The 16439-nt window shown below is 37.2% G+C and overlaps 1 protein-coding gene and 1 non-coding gene across 4 annotated transcripts in view; one reads left to right on the top strand and one right to left on the bottom strand.

Moving 5' to 3' along the window:
- The window catches only part of LOC126381799 (zinc finger protein ZIC 4), a 59935-nt gene extending 53190 nt beyond the window's left edge, over nucleotides 1-6745 (top strand). For all 3 annotated transcript variants that reach the window (XM_050031290.1, XM_050031292.1, XM_050031291.1), the window contains one exon: nucleotides 4879-6745. In XM_050031290.1, coding sequence (XP_049887247.1) covers nucleotides 4879-5495 — 617 coding nt within the window. In that variant the 3' untranslated portion in view covers nucleotides 5496-6745. The remainder of the gene's footprint in view (nucleotides 1-4878) is intronic.
- An 8778-nt stretch (nucleotides 6746-15523) lies between these two features.
- On the bottom strand, nucleotides 15524-15605 carry Trnas-gcu (transfer RNA serine (anticodon GCU)). Its single transcript has one exon. It is a non-coding gene; the product is annotated as a tRNA-Ser (tRNA).
- Between the last annotated feature and the right edge of the window lie 834 nt (nucleotides 15606-16439).

The following is a 16439-nucleotide window of genomic DNA, read 5'->3' as shown; positions in this document are numbered from 1 at the left end:
AACTTATAATAAATATGGCTTACTTGGTAAGATTTTTAGTTGACTTATTGTACATTTTTGTCTCGGACGTCCACACCCCGGACACTTCATACAAACAACCTCGTTTTACACAGACACTACGCACCATACGATTCAAGTCTAAACTATGTCCGAGGGGGGTGAGGTAAACTTAGCTTAGACGCTGGTGGGGAGCGGAGAGTTGCCGTTCTATACCTACGTAGTGTTATTCCTTATTTTATGCCTATAGATAAAATTTGAGGTTAAACTTTTACTTATATAGAATACTTAGTAAGTAATGAAAAATTTTCAATTTCTAATTCAAAAATATCTTTATTCAGTAGGTAACATAGTTACACTTTGAATCGTAAATTTTTACATAACGAACGTCTCATCCGCCTAAAACTACTGCAGCTTATCACAACCTGTATAGCCGGGGAAAAGAAGCTGCAAGAAAGACGTTCTTTAAAAAAATATCAGTTCTCAGACAGTTAATCCCATGCATTCATATCTTCTAAATAATCACTAACTTTATAATAACCTTTTTTGTAAAGTTTTTGTTTAACTACTGTCTTAAAACAGTTGAAAGGCAAATTCTGAATGTCAATGGGAATCTTATTGTAAAAATGTATACATTGCCCCTTAAAAAGATTTAGTAATCTTATGTAATCGACTGACTTGTAAAGCAAGTTTAAAAGTTAGCTAATACTTCAGTACTTACCTACAGTTGTCAGTTTTATTCTCTAGTTTTAACAGAGCCACGTGCTGGAATATGGCTCATTACAATTAGGGGCAGGTCTATAGGGACACGTACGTACACTGTAATTGAGGATAACAACTGCCTATTTCTCCCGTCAGGTGTAGCTACTGTTGAGTGTTCTTACATTTCGACAGTTTCCCATACTATTTGTGTAAACAAACACATTGTTGTGGGTATATTTTTACACTATAACCCTTAGCGCAGCGTTTAACTGCAAAATCATAGTGTTACTTATATTTATTCCTTAAAGTCCGGAAAGAAGAAAACTTAGAAAAAAATATTTTCTTTGTCTTTTTCCAACAACTCCTTTTTCGTAACTCGTCCTTCAGACCACGTTGCTCCACATTTTATAGCAATTTATCACAAATTTTAGCTAGACAGTGGTGTTAATTCCTGTAAATACCATCTAATTTTATTTCAAGTTATATCTGTCATTTTCTTATCCGCCGAAAAGGAAAGGGACTGGTAATCGACAAGCATAAAATTTATGGAACACACGTTAATTTTAAGCACAAATCTAAACCAACCGTCTAAAAATTTTACATCCGTCAATAACCCGACACAGTTAAGTAGATAGCACGTCAAACGGATTGCATACCAGCGACGTACCTTTTGATTCGCCCGGGTTATTCATTCATTTACTCATTCTTCCTAAAATTAAGAGCTGTGAATCATCCGTCCCTTTCCTTTTCGACGGATATGAAAATGACGGATATAACTTAAAATAAAATTAGGCGGTGTCTGCAGGAATCGGGGCCATTATCAAAATTTAGGAACACTCAACAGTGCTACCGGCTACATTTGAGCTTCTAGTTTTTATCCTCAGCACGTAATAAATCACACTATTCTAGAAAGCGACGTTTTAAAAACCTATTTAAAACAAATTACTTAGAAATAAATAGTAACCGAATAGTGGCAAGATGGCCGATATCCGGTGTCACGCGATTGTTTTTTCTCAAAACTCACCCAAAGCAATTTACACAATTTGAGTGCAAAGGCCGAGCTGGCTCAAGTTACCGTGCTATTTCTAAAAAGCTTGTTTTCCCAACAGAGCGGTCTTAAGTAGCGATTTGTAACCCTACACCGAGACGTAATTCGGGCTAGGCGGTGTGCCAAATGTAGTCATCTTGTTTATTACCACAGCCGTATTATAAAACTGATTTCAATTTTGTTTTTTCTCTTATTTTCTGAATGGGAAAAGCAGTAATAAGGCCAAATAAAATGTTTTCTTTTTGTCGCAAAATGTAATGGTTTTAATACTGATAGAATACTGGTACAGGCAATAAAATTATTTCCAATCAGAAGCTCTTCCAGAGCTTCCATCTTGTGACAAAGGTAGCTTACTTATACTACCAAAGGAAGTTATACCGTGTCGAATCAAAAGATCAAACTTGAAGACCGTCCAAATAACAAATGGAGCTCATTCTCTCCCTTACTACAATTTCTGTCAGATTCTCTTTAAGAAAACAAGCCAAGATCATGTTGGAGATGTGAGGATAATGACGTCACAAAAAAGTGTCTCCCATGGGTGATACAGCGTTTAAGATAACATCTGACCCGGGCGCGGCATGCGACGGACGCAAGGCGCGTTCCAAACTCATGTTTTCTTGCTGTTTTATTTAGGTACTTTCAATATAAATAGACATTGGTGCTAATTCCTGTAAATACCATCTAATTTTATTTTAAGTTATATCTGTCCTTTTCTTATCCGCCGAAAAGGAAAGGGACGGGTAATCGACAAGCATAAAATTTATGGAACACACGTCAATTTTAAGCACGAATCTAAACCAACCGTCTAAAAATTTTACGTCAGTCAATAACCCGACACATTAATTTACTAATTCTTCCTAAAATTAAGAGCTGTGAATCATCCGTCCCTTTCTTTTTCGACGGATACGAAAATGACGGATATAACCTAAAATAAAATTAGGCGGTGTCTGCAGGAATCGGGGCCAATGTCTTTCTGTAATACAGATTTTGAGATTTGTCAAAACGTTAGAGCAACCGGTAGTAGTGAGGGGGGTTAAAGCAATTTATCTAAAACAGCAATATTGCTGTTTGACATTTCTTTGCATTGCGCACTTTTATATGCGCAAATGTCAAATTGTAGTATTGCTTTCTTAGATGAATTTATTCCATGTGGCCTTTTAAACCCCCAAGTACTCGTTAATTGGGACGCGTGCTTATTTGCAAATTAATTTAACGTTTTTTATAAAAAAAATAATTAATGACAGAAGATTAAATAAATTGCTTGCTTCTATGCTGTTCTGGGAGCATATAAAAAACATAGAACACGTTCAGCTGCTTCTCTTCCCGGGCATGTCGTAAAAACCGACAGAGGGATTGTGTCCTCTAACATGATGGACTAATGTTATGGGCGATAGGTTGATCCCTTATCACCAAAAGGTTCATCATATCCATCTTTGGACTTCGTATCAACAGTGGCTGCAAGTTGTCTTTGATTACTTGTGGCTCTGCCCACCCCATTAGGGATTACGGGCGTGAGTTTATGTATGTATGTATGTATGTAGATTAAATAAACCTAAACATACTCGTAGCGACGGCTCTAAACTCTACAGGTAAGGGTAAAAGGTCATAGGCAATTCAAACATCGAAATATCTGTCATAACATGTCATCTACTTAATTTGCAAATGGTGGCCAGTTTAAAAAAAATCGTCCACGCCAACGTGAAGAGGAGAGGCCATAAGGCCACGCGCGCGTGCGCAAGATAACGTATCACATTCTAATAGAATTTGTCGTCGATCGTTTTTTGTCGACGGTCCGCGATCACACGCCCGATTAGTAATTAGACGGGCGACACATGTTTTGAACTCTTTTATCTTGCTACCTCATTAGAGACCCAGACATTTTTATTGTCCCGAACGAAATGAGACCACGACATTTCCTACCCTTTTTATTTTTCCTCCGACGTTTTACGAAACGTTTATAGGCAGCGATACGATCATCATATTCACAAATGTGAAATAAAAGGTGGAAATTTGTGTGCATACCGTTCTGTCGGGCATAATGCATACACAGTGTATAATGCACAAATATTTTTGATACAAAAATGAAAGGAGGTTTGTATCACTATTGAGAACGGGCTGTTGAATGTGTGATCGGTTCATTGAGAAGTTTGGTAATAGTAACAAAAATTGCGGTGAAGGGAAAAGAGGCTATTATTGCCGCGTTAACAGACACTTGAGATTAGCATCTGTAGCTCCTCAACGCGATCTCGAAGCCCGGAATACAATGCCGGGATTACAACCGAAGAGGTTTATTTGTAAACATGACAATGAAAAATACCCGCATTGTACTTGCGGTCACACTATCCGCGCCTACTTCTAATGTATTTTATTGAATGTTTTCTCATACGATTCGGTGAGCCCGTGAGCAGTTTATCTACCTACTCGACGTCGCGGGAACTTATACATGTATGAAAAAATAAAGGACAAAAAATATTGAGCACAGAATTGTAACATATTTTTATTTTTTGCAACAGGTAGGAACATCAACGTCACACACGTTTAGATTCGGTTAAGCAAATTCACGAATATCACCTTGAGCTTCGTATCCTACAGAACGGTATTCGCTTAATATGCAAGAGATAACACATTTCTAAAGGATTACTATCGTTGTCACCGAAGTAAGCAAAAGCTCAACGGAATTGGTTTCTATTTAATCACAAATAAAGGCATCAGATTTTACTGACTTTCGGATTGAAATAACATCTTCGCCCTCCAATCTAAAGTTCAATATAGAATGACGAGATAATCGGTCGGCTTTGTTACGGCTATGTGACAAAGTCGTCTTATAAATATGATTTACGAGCGTGTTAAGTACCCCGAGCAATTGTTGTTGAATTTATTTGTCCTCGTAAACTATAAACAACGAGCAAATCTGGTTATTTATGGCGTGATTGGACATTCGCGTACGCCGCTCCTTTTTATTCTTAGGTTAAAAAACGAAAAAAGCCTTAAAGGATGACTCCAGGACGGAATACCTGGCATATTTTACTCACAGACAGATTCAGAGATGGAATTATTTCTTAACAATTATTGATATTTTTCTGCTTCTTGATGTAGATTTTTGTCTAAAGCAATGTCGTTTTGTCCACCAGGCGAGAAGCCGTTCAAGTGCGAGTACGCGGGCTGCGACCGAAGGTTCGCCAACTCCTCGGATCGGAAGAAACACTCGCACGTGCACACGTCAGACAAGCCCTACAACTGCCGGGTGCACGGCTGCGACAAGTCGTACACGCACCCCTCCAGTCTGCGCAAGCACATGAAGGTGCACGGCGCGGCGGGCGACGCGTCGCCGCGGTACGACAGCGACGGAGACGACTCCTCCTCAGCTGGCAGCGTCAGCGTGACCGCCGGCGCTGCCAGCCCGCCCGTGCCGCCGCCTCCGCCCGCACCCGCGATACAACACCACCCACACCACCACACCTCCATAGCCGACAAGCTGGAGAGCCTCAACGACAAGTACCTCAATCCTCACGACCAAAAACCTTACGAACGACCTCCCCCGCCTCCTCATCAACATCAGCCGCACATAACGAATATTGGCGGTAACGGTATGATGGACAATAAATTAGGCTTCGGCGGGCATTGGAGTCAGTTCCAGCAGCCGGCGCCAACGGTCCCGCACGGGGTGCCGGAGTGGTGGTGTCCCACGCAGGAGACATACCACCACCACCACCTGATGCACCACTCGGGAGCCGCCGCCGCTTATTGACCACACCGCGCTTAGGGAACTCTTCATTCGACGCTTAGACAGCACAACGATCTATCCGGCTAAACGAAATTAAAATAAGAATAGTCACAATTTTCCTTCTCTTGATTATATTTCTCTCTCCACTAACGAAGATCGTTACATTGCTACAATACCGTGGAATGAAAAGTTCGCTAAAGCGCGAGACATCCTTCAAAAATATATTACGCTTATAAATCTGATAAGTCCATAGAATAGTCCGGCCACTGATGTACAGACCACTGCCGTCCGAGAGTTTTATGATATTGAATTCTACTGACTGTAAGGTAAGAGTTATTTGTAAGGACATTGTAATGTTGTTACAATAGTCTCGTGTCAATCTCTTGTTTACATTAAAACAAGCAAGTTGTATACAATGACCACTAGTTGAATGCTGTACAATGTGCTGTATATTTTCTGTAAACAGTGTTCGTGAAAACGAGTCTTTATGTTGAAGATGCATTCCTTGGAGTATTGTCCGTTAGGATCCATTGTCACCGGTGGGACGTTTTATTCAGCGAAAACTTTGTCAACATCATTGCTGACAGTGATTTATGACAGCCTTTATCTAGAGTAAGCATAATGTACAAACAGTTGCATTGTTAATAAGTTTACAAAAACAAATAATTGAATATACAAAATCTTTAGTCCCTCGGGACTATTTGTTTTAGACGAGATGCCTTAGATCTATTAATCATTTATTTTAACGATAAATCCATCAATGCTGGCTACATCATCAAACGCCTGCTTTGCATACAATCCTTACAAAATAAAACTATTATGATCAGCATAGCCAAAGCACCGAAGTCCAATAAAACTACGATTTATAGGTTGTAAAATTCTTGTAAATGTTTTAGTTTAGAATAGTTAAAGTATTGTAAAAATATTTTAAGAATGAAATGCCCAGTGATAATAGTCGTAAGCGATTTATTTTATTGTAAATTTGTCTGTGTCGTTGCTATAAACTGTGCTATCGATTTCTGACCTATGACTAACTGACTATAATATTTTAAATAATGTATAACTATTTTTTCACGGAACGACATTTAGGAGAGAACATGATATTGTACTTATATCTATTCTATACAAATATGTACTATATATAATTATACTTGAACGACTGAAGAGCACGATGTATTTTAAGTTATTTTAAGAGAACTTGTTGATTGTCTTTTCTACAGCCGTGTAAATAGCAAAGAAATTAAATAAAGAAAAATTGTATTTCATGAACCTGATTCTAGCATTTTAATGAAAGACCCATTTTCATAAAATGTGAATTCGTCACAAAAAATACGTCATTACCTTTTCAGGCAGCAAAGTGCTCTACATCATTTGTTAATGCTAGCTAAACGTTTTCACCATACTAATGTGTTATTTTTTATTGAAATCAAACTCGTAAACAAGAGTCTGAATCCCAAATGCGAAGGTTTGAAAGATTGATTAGGTACTCGATGCACGAAATCTAAAATGGAAATCCAATTCTCGCGATCATTTCGATCGGATTCCGATCAAAAAACTTTACTCCGTGACGATGCCCACAATAAAACACCACAACAAAACGAGGAACAATCATATTCCAAAAGAGAATTGAATTTATCATTGAGAAGGAACGAGAGAAAGAAATGATAAATGATGTATTTGGCATATGGAGCGAGGAGTGCGAGAGGGACAGCGGCCGGTCGACGCGGCTGTCCTGTCCGCGGGGATGATTTATCGTTTCTCAACAGGGATTGGCCGATCGAGTACTTAAAAGATTTATAGATCCTTATGGTGCATGCGCGGTAGGAGCGTTTTCTTATTATAAATCTCACTCCTGCGCATGCACTCGCGATTGCCTCTTTAGCTGTCTGGGAGAGAAATTAAAAAATATGTTAACATATTGCGCTGGCTGGAGCCGGGTAGAACACGAGGGTAATTGGCTGGCTAAGTTAATGCGCCGACGCACGGAGCGCTCGATCGCTGCCTCTAGCCTTGTACGACCAGTAATTGATTATGATTTTATGAGAACTTAGATAAGACACTGAGTTTTATCTTACAACCATTTGAAACGAGGGCATTTTATTTAATTAGTCTTGAATACAATAGTACTTGTTCACCTTTTTTTAACAGAGTACTGGACATTGCACTCTACTGCCAAGTGGAACTGATGACCCTGTGGACCGTGACACGAAGAAGAATTTCCTCCAATGCCTCGAAGTAATTCTTATGAAGTTTTCCTACACAAATAGAAAAACGTTGGGTAATTTATGCAACGTCAGCTACATTCAGGTTTAAATTAAAGTATTTATTATTACTTGTAGCGATATAAATTGACTGCATCCAGTATAACATGGTAGGTATTATGAAAGGGTCCCTCGCCTGCATCCCCGCGAGATAAGATCTGCGCCTGACACCTGGCCCCGCCTCCCCAACCCTCACTACTCCCTTTTTTGTTTACACACTCATACACAAACATACACACACATTCATTAATACAATGTCCCAGTCCCAGTGCTGTTGTGTCAATAATTTGTGGCTATCACAGACAACATGGTATGAATAATTTGCATAACACCGCTTGCCTACAGATCGGAAAGCGAAATAGACAAATAAATTGTATTTAAACTAAAATTGATTGTGCATTAGTGTATTTGAATAAAAAGCGGTAGAATAAAACTGAAGAAGTTTTTTTCACGGAAATATTTTTTTTGTGATACTACTCTGCAATAAAAAGCATGCATACAGGTATCATTATTAACACTTTCAAGGACAGAACGTCTAATGACGTTCCGATTCCAAGTTGTCATACTCTCATACTACCTATTATGAGCCATCAATGACCCATGGTCTCTGTCCGTGAAAGGGTTAATCATAATGAAACTCCAGGCTACGTTCACAAAAAACAATGTAGATGGCGTTGTACAGTTTTGACATGATAATTGCCTATTTTCTCATTACTCGAGTACATAATTATTCAAAAATACAAAGTAATGGCAGAAGCATAAGTATATACAAATAATTGTTGCTTACAACATACATACATAAACGGCCCATATTAGTCCCACTGCTGGGCACAGGCCTCCCCTCAATCAACCGGAGGGGGTACGGAGCATACTCCACCACGCTGCTCCAGTGCGGGTTGGTGGAGGTGTTTTTACGGCTAATAGCCGGGATCAACGGCTTAACGTGCCCTCCGAAGCACGGAATCATCTTACTTTTTCGGACAATCAGGTGATTCAAGCCTGAAAAGTCCTTACCAAACAATGGACAGTCTCACAAAGTGATTTCGACAATGTCCCCATCGGGAATCGAACCCGGAATTGTTGCTTATTTGGTTCATATTATGTATAGAATTATGTTGCTACCTATATTGCCTCTCTTTATTTTTATCAGAATAATAATGGGTGGAAGATGTAATTGTGCTTGGGTGTAATAAATTTAGACCCAAAAACAAAGATAAAAGATGTATATTGTCTGTTATCTATGAAATTAGAAAGCTAAACTAAGGTGAAACTGTACAGCGCCATCTGTGTTGTTTTTGAGGAACGTAGCCTGGAAAGTCCCTCATTAGATTGAAACGCCAATAACTAATTGAATCTTACAATGTATACGTACAAATAAGTAATTAAGTAGGCGGTAAACTTACGGTCACGAGAGTCACGAGCATTAATATGTATACACTTTAGTACCATGTCACATTAACTTTTTTAACAAATTAAACCGTAAGGCCCTGCGCAGACGACAGACTATCCGTGACGCACTTTTTAGTCTGTGAAAATATAACCTATGCAATTATATGCAGTAACGCACACGACGCGCAAAAAGTCCGGCGCGTTACTGCATATAATTGCATAGGTTATATTTTCACAGACTAAAAAGTGCGTCACGGATAGTCTGTCGTCTGCGCAGGGCCTTAGTCTCATTAAATGTCAAATATGATGGTGCGACAGGGTTCTAAAGTGGGTAAGTACATGATATTGCTCATGACTGTACATCAGATCCATATCATAGATCTAGTAGTTTCTATCTAGTTTTCAGCTGCACCGTTATACAGTATGTTAGTGACATCGTAACGAATACTAAGGGGGATGCCCCTTACAACAAAACGAGGAACAATCATATTCCAAAAGAGAATTGAATTTTTTTATTTTTTTTTTAGTTATGTCACTAACATTTTATTATTTTAAATAAATAAATTTTGATTTTTTTTTTATTATTATTTTTGATTTTATTATTTTTTTAATATTTTTAAATAAATAAATAATTCAGAGCATGATTCTGAGTTATAATCAAGTGGAATTTTTCGTCGTTCAACGTTTTTATTACAATGTCTCTTCACTAACTACGATGTCTGTTTACTGTCGTAGTATATTATTCCTTATTTTATAACTATGTATAGGAGCTTTCTCGTATAGACCACAAGTCGGGGCGAAATGTTCTCTTATGGGAAGTCTAGTTAGTTTTTAATCAATGTTGCAATACAAACCAACCAGTAACTTGGGTTATTGGATTACAAGTTTGTGCCGGACAACTTTGGACGTTTTGTACGTAATGTTCGACGTAAAATATAGTAGAGCTAATAATTTAAAAATCGACGGTTCCTTTGCAAAACTGCTACCACGCATAGACACAATTTCAAAAATATTTTTGGTGAATTTTCTCTCTTGCTTTTTAACATTCCCACATTATAAAGATAAAAAATACGCCTGCAGCAGTCCTTCAGAGCAATTTCTTGCTGTGCGTTATGAAAGTGGAAGGACAGAAATCTGTGGCGAAAAATCAAATCAAATACACTTTATTGCACAGAAGTTAATTTTAACAATCAGTCGTAACACATGAATACAGTACAACTTAGACGACCTTATAGCTAAAGAAATTTCTTTCAGGCAACCACTACCAGGAAACATTTACTAGACTGGAATGCGGGATGGTGCAACAAGAAAGAGAAGAAAAACTACTACTACATTTTCTGTTACAAACAATTACTTAACAATTCCTTTCTTTTAGAATACCGCATTTTATTTTAGCTAACTGAGTAAACGTTTTTATGGATACAAGTAAGTAAGTATATAGGCAAGCAAGATGTAAAAACTAGCCAGGTTATCGGAAGCAAACGTTACGCAAAAACCATCATGCTAATGACGTCAGAATGACCATTGCAAATATATTCGGGGAGGTGCAAAAAAGAATGTATGGTAAAATACAATAGAGTCCGAATTGTAATGTATTCTTCCCGGGCGGTCGTTTTTCGAGTGGTCTCTGAAATCTTTATTTATTAGAGTCAGTAAATTATAATAAACGTCCTATGTTTTATGCTCGGCGTATTGTTATTTAGAGACGACAAAAAGCTATTTTAGGCCACCACAGATAGCCCGTATCTCCGTTGCTTTTAAGGAGGTCTATAATGCAATCTCAGTCGCCAAATCGGATTTTGCCAATTAACAAACTGTTCTAAGTTGTCTTGTATCTGAATGTTTTTACCTCCTCACAGTACAACAACTGTAGACTTCTGCTGGAAGAATAGTAGGTAGATATTAAATAAAACACAATATATCAACTCTTACCAAATTTCCAATAAGAACAATAAATTCCAGCTGGTAACTTTTTTCATATTAGAAAAATATAGTTTGCTACCTTAAGCGACAAGATAGAAGTTCATTATTCGCATTATAAATACATTACACAAACGTCACAAGTAACCTCTGAAGATTAAGTGAAAATAGCTGTCAAAAATGTCCACAATTTGCATTCCAATTTGAATTTCAAAAACAAAAGAACGTATCAATCGTGTTCGGAATTTAAACAAAATGTTGAAAACGGGACGCAGGAAGCGATAACCGTTTGATAACGGTGGTGGATAGCCGCGGGTAGGCATTGTTCCTGGGCCACTGACAGCTGTTTTGTCGACCTCCTATCGTGATGTGATCCAGTAATCCAGAGATACACGTGAAGTCTCTACTACAGTGTACATAAATTAGGCTAGTTTCCAAATAGTCAAATCAGTTAGTTTTTACTAAACGTAAAAACGCGAAATTACTATGGAATGACGTCATAGAAAAACGTGATAAAATATTACTACGTTTTTCTTGATTAAAGTTCAGAAATAAGTAAAATAGAAAAAAGAAAATATTTTCGTTAAATCTGTCTTTATTTAGTAATCAGAATTTCATTACCAAATAATGTTTCGACAACATATATTATATATTAGCAATAAGGCCGCCTGTTGTACTACAAAATTTAATTATAATATATTTTTTTATGTGATTTAAGTACAATAAAGAGTTTTTGTATTGTATTGTTTCTTGAACCTAATACACGACCCAATTTACGCCGGCTTTCCTTATTGTAGTAAATTAAATTGATCCACAAATAAGTAATTTAGACATGATAAGAAATTAAAAAACATTAATGAATAAATATCTTTAGAAAAACATGTCAAGTAGATGTTGAAACCTGAAAGGAGCAGAGACCGCGCCACGCGCCATACAAATATAAAAGCATAGTTCATACTTCAACTTTGCACTCCACTCGTCCGTAAACTTTACGGCGCATGAAGCTCCGCGAAAATACGTATATACGAACGGGTCGAACTGGCCACAGCGGTTCTCATACAAAATGCGCGTTAGGGCCTTTCCAACCTCAATATTCTATTCCGTGTCTAAAACCGCCATATCAATTAGTAAGTCGCTAAGTTCCTTTAAGGTTAAATTATCATTATCGTAAAGAATACACATACCTGAGTAAAAAATATCGTTTGGTGCTAGAACTACAACAAAACACAAAAACTTATCGGAAAAGATAAGAAAGTAATAGGTAGAACATGTGATTAGAATACAAATTAGATGTATTTTGGTACAGGAAAAATTACGACAGACTTAAAACGCACCAAGTTGCTTATCATTGCTGGCGGCAGTTATAGAAAATTTTGTTTTCGTTGTTTATGCTTTGCCTGCCCCATCTCGGAGGAAATTAAACAAAAAAAATTTTTATACTCAATAGTTCGTAATTTAAAATTCATAATCTGCGTAGCACGCCACGCAGAAGCAAATAAAACAATATATACAGGCTCCATGCACGCACCGCACTTTCCACATCATTCATTTTCCTATAGCCACATTTTTTATCTTACAACGTTCCCCTTTTGCTTGCACAAGGGGTATAATTCACACAAATCTTTATTTTTCTTTGTGTTGCTGCGAGGGAGAGTGCCCTACGCCCTCCCGGAGTGAGGTGATGATGAGTTATGACGGAGGAGAAGCTGCGTCCGGATGCGGAAGTCGCCTTACGCCCCTCCACCGCGCCTACCCTCTTCCGATACCAATCGCCAACCTACTGCCGCACTTCATAATTTATTGACAATTTCACTGTTCCACAAGGACGACTTGTAGTTATAAGAAAGGTTAGTTTAGAAATTCCCCTATTATTTTACCTTATTTTTGTTTTCTTAATCTACGATAACTAAATCTGTATGCCTTCAGGCAAAAGCCTCTAAAAAAAATTAGAAGAAATAATCCCCAATAACTTATAAGCATCAAAATAAAATATAGATAGATGTAGAAATACTGTAGCAATCGAATATTAAATGTATCAGAAAATCTATGGACACTACACTCACTATTAGAATCCATTCTAATAAGAACCAGAATTTTGATTTTTCACTAGTTGCTACCTCATTGAGCACGATGTTAAGTGTGCCCTTGACAAAGTCCCTCAAGCTGGTAAATGTTCATAAGTGCGTGTACCTACAACACTGTAGACACTGCAACTACTGCAAGGGATGCGGCCACGTGGCGTCGATCCGCGAGCGGCGGCGCGGGCGCCGTTATTCATAAATAACTGCAATAACAATGGCCGCACGCGCCGGTTAACACCAACTTTAATTATTGTCAGATATTATAGAAATCCGCCACATACTGCCCCTAAAATAATGGACTTTAATAACATTAGTATGGAAACTATGATCTCACCCCTAAATATTCTCATTTTGTTTTGGCATTATGGAAACTGTACGACTGTGACTCATCTTTTGAATTTTTGGTGATTTGATAACTCCTGTACTTACTTGATAATGATAAAGCAGAATTTAATCTTGGTTTAAACTTAACGTAGCATCACGACTGTATACGAAGGGGTAGGCAGACCACTCCTCGCCGCTATGTTTAAGTGCCATGACCCCTCCCGACCCGTGGTACAACTGCGATGTCCAACTGGTTGTACTCTACGAATCGTAGGTTGTACTACGGAGAAGTAAATTACCCATACTTCAACTCTTTTTTTTATATTTATGATTATATGACCCGTGGTACAACGGTGGAATTATGTCCAACTAGTTGAACCACGGGGATAAGATGATCGCCGTGTAAAACAAATGAACGTCTACAAAACAAATGACTATCAAGCGATTGGTGCAATAAAGGTGCAATATTCACTATTACCCCAGACATTGTAGGTACCTACACAATTTTGGGATGTAGAAACTTATACAGCGTATTTTACTTACCCTCTCATGACTTTTCTCTAAAAGAAGCCGTTTTCGGAAGTGGCGGGTGCGGGCGCAGGGCTTGGTTCCGGAGCGGGCGGCAGCGGTAGCGGGCACGCGCGCCCTTCACCAACACGCGTCGTTTTTCCCTTGACGAAGTCGAATAATCTATGGTAAGTAAGTACTTAATGCTTAGAACTTTGTATGAGTTTGGAAATCGATGAATAGAATAACATAAAAACATAAAGTGCCTGTATACGTCCCACTAATATGCAAAGTCCTTATTCAAGCGAAGAGAGTATGGAGCACTGCATACTCCACCACGTTGCTGCACTCAGAAATCAGAATCATTTATTCAACGTAATTATGATGGATAAACTTTTTGAAGGTCAATGTAACATTTTCGAATCTACGTCATTTCGCAAGGTTCAATACATTGTGGGTTGGTGAAGGTGTTTGGGTTAACAGCTAACCCATTTGTCCGAGTTTTCAAGCCGCTGCGCTCGAAGGCCACCCGTAGTATTCTTCCTTATTCTACGCCACTACCTAACATGTGTACGACAATATAAGTTAATAAGGTATATTGATACATATCTAATGCCTAAATATTATCCAGTCCCCTTCTTCATCGTTCAGAAATAATAATACATTATAAAAAGGTGGATGATACTGCATGCCAGCTCATCACCTTTCTTGCAATGAAAATGTTATCATTGGTGACAGTTCGAGCAACCACCGAACTAATTTTGATTTAGTTTGACAGGATTTTAGTAGCTCTATCCCTTTCTTGCACTTATGGTAAGTGCAGGACGGCACTCATTTAAGAGCTGTCGAACTAAAATTGGGTTAAGTTTGTGTGCACCCGAATGGGCACCAATGTATTTTATTTCATTTTTATTAATAATATTTATTTTATTTTATTTATTATGACATTGATAATTTTAATTTTATTTGATTTTATATAATTTAATTTAATTTTAATATATATAATGTACTTATAATTATGGATATTAATCTGAAATAAATAATTTGAATTTAATTGAAAAACATATTATTTTATACATAGGTACGTTAGTTTTATGCCCTACTTGGCGAACCTATTGCATACCATAATAAGCAAACATGGTGACTCGTCACAGTACCCTCCTCAATTTACTCTCAAATTAATTAGGGGATGTGGTATCGAAACAAAATAAAAATGTTTTTAATAAATTATCACATCAATGAAATATTATACTTTTTTCATAGGTACTTGCGGTATTTAGGTACTTAGTTGACGAAAAAGACGTAAGTTTTGCTGACATATTTTTTCCTTCCTCGACTACATAATACGTCTATCATGTTTGGAAAATCGATTTATTTATTAGTATCACCTTTATTCACTTCTGCGATAGAATATGTGTAAAATAAAAATATTTATAACGTTTTTGTTGCCAATACTAGAATTTAAAAGAAAAATTAGTAATTATGCATCAATTGCACTTAAATAATAAAAAATATCTATCAAAAAGTAAAAATAAAGTACAAACATTAAAATAAAATAGCCAAAAAGAATCGACGAGGATGGGATTCGAACCCACGCGTGCAGAGCACATTGGATTAGCAGTCCAACGCCTTAACCACTCGGCCACCTCGTCATGTCGAGCAGTGGCGAAATTTGCGTACACTTATCTAGGAGGCATATGACTCTCATAATTTCATTTTATCTTGTTCTCAATAAATAGAGAATGCTCGTAATACTGACGTCATCGCTATTATCGACCATTGACCTCAACACGTGACTTATAAACTGCTTTCCTGACAGAAAGCGCCTGATATTTTATGAATAAGTAACTATAGTTATGTATACATACATAGTTTAATCTTTTTTTTATATTTAAAATACGTAATGTAACGTACCTACCTATCTCCTCATTGTACTTATTATTATTTTTTTGACGTGACTTATTATAGACTTACCGCAAATGGCATTAAACTTTAAATATTTAACGATATTTATTTACATAATAGGTATTTGACCTTGATGATCGTATTTGTAGGTAGGTAGTGTTTATAATATATTTTATTTGTACAACTGTATTGTGTATAGATCTTTGACACAATGCGATTTAATTACTATAAATTGTTAAAGACGGAACAAAGTATACATCGGGGGGTTAAAAAGCTATTTGTTATTTATTGACATTGCGCACTTACTTTTATATGCGCAAATGTCAAATTAAAATATTATTTTTTTAGATGAATTGCAACAATGCTGCCTTTTAGAACCCTTGATCTGTTGTATGAACTTGCACACTTTATCCAGATAGAACGAGGAACTTGCAAAAGTTTTAAAATAGGTAATGTATACTTGCTCAGACAAGATCCAAGGGTCTTTTTTATCTATCTCAGAATCCCAGTAATTGTTTATAAAGTGTATAGAGTATAAATAAATATTATAAACCAGAATTTTCTTAGAGACTTTTAATTGA

Source organism: Pectinophora gossypiella, chromosome 3 (assembly GCF_024362695.1).
Source record: "Pectinophora gossypiella chromosome 3, ilPecGoss1.1, whole genome shotgun sequence".
Classification (NCBI taxonomy): domain Eukaryota; kingdom Metazoa; phylum Arthropoda; class Insecta; order Lepidoptera; family Gelechiidae; genus Pectinophora; species Pectinophora gossypiella.
This window is presented reverse-complemented; position numbering and strand designations above follow the sequence as displayed.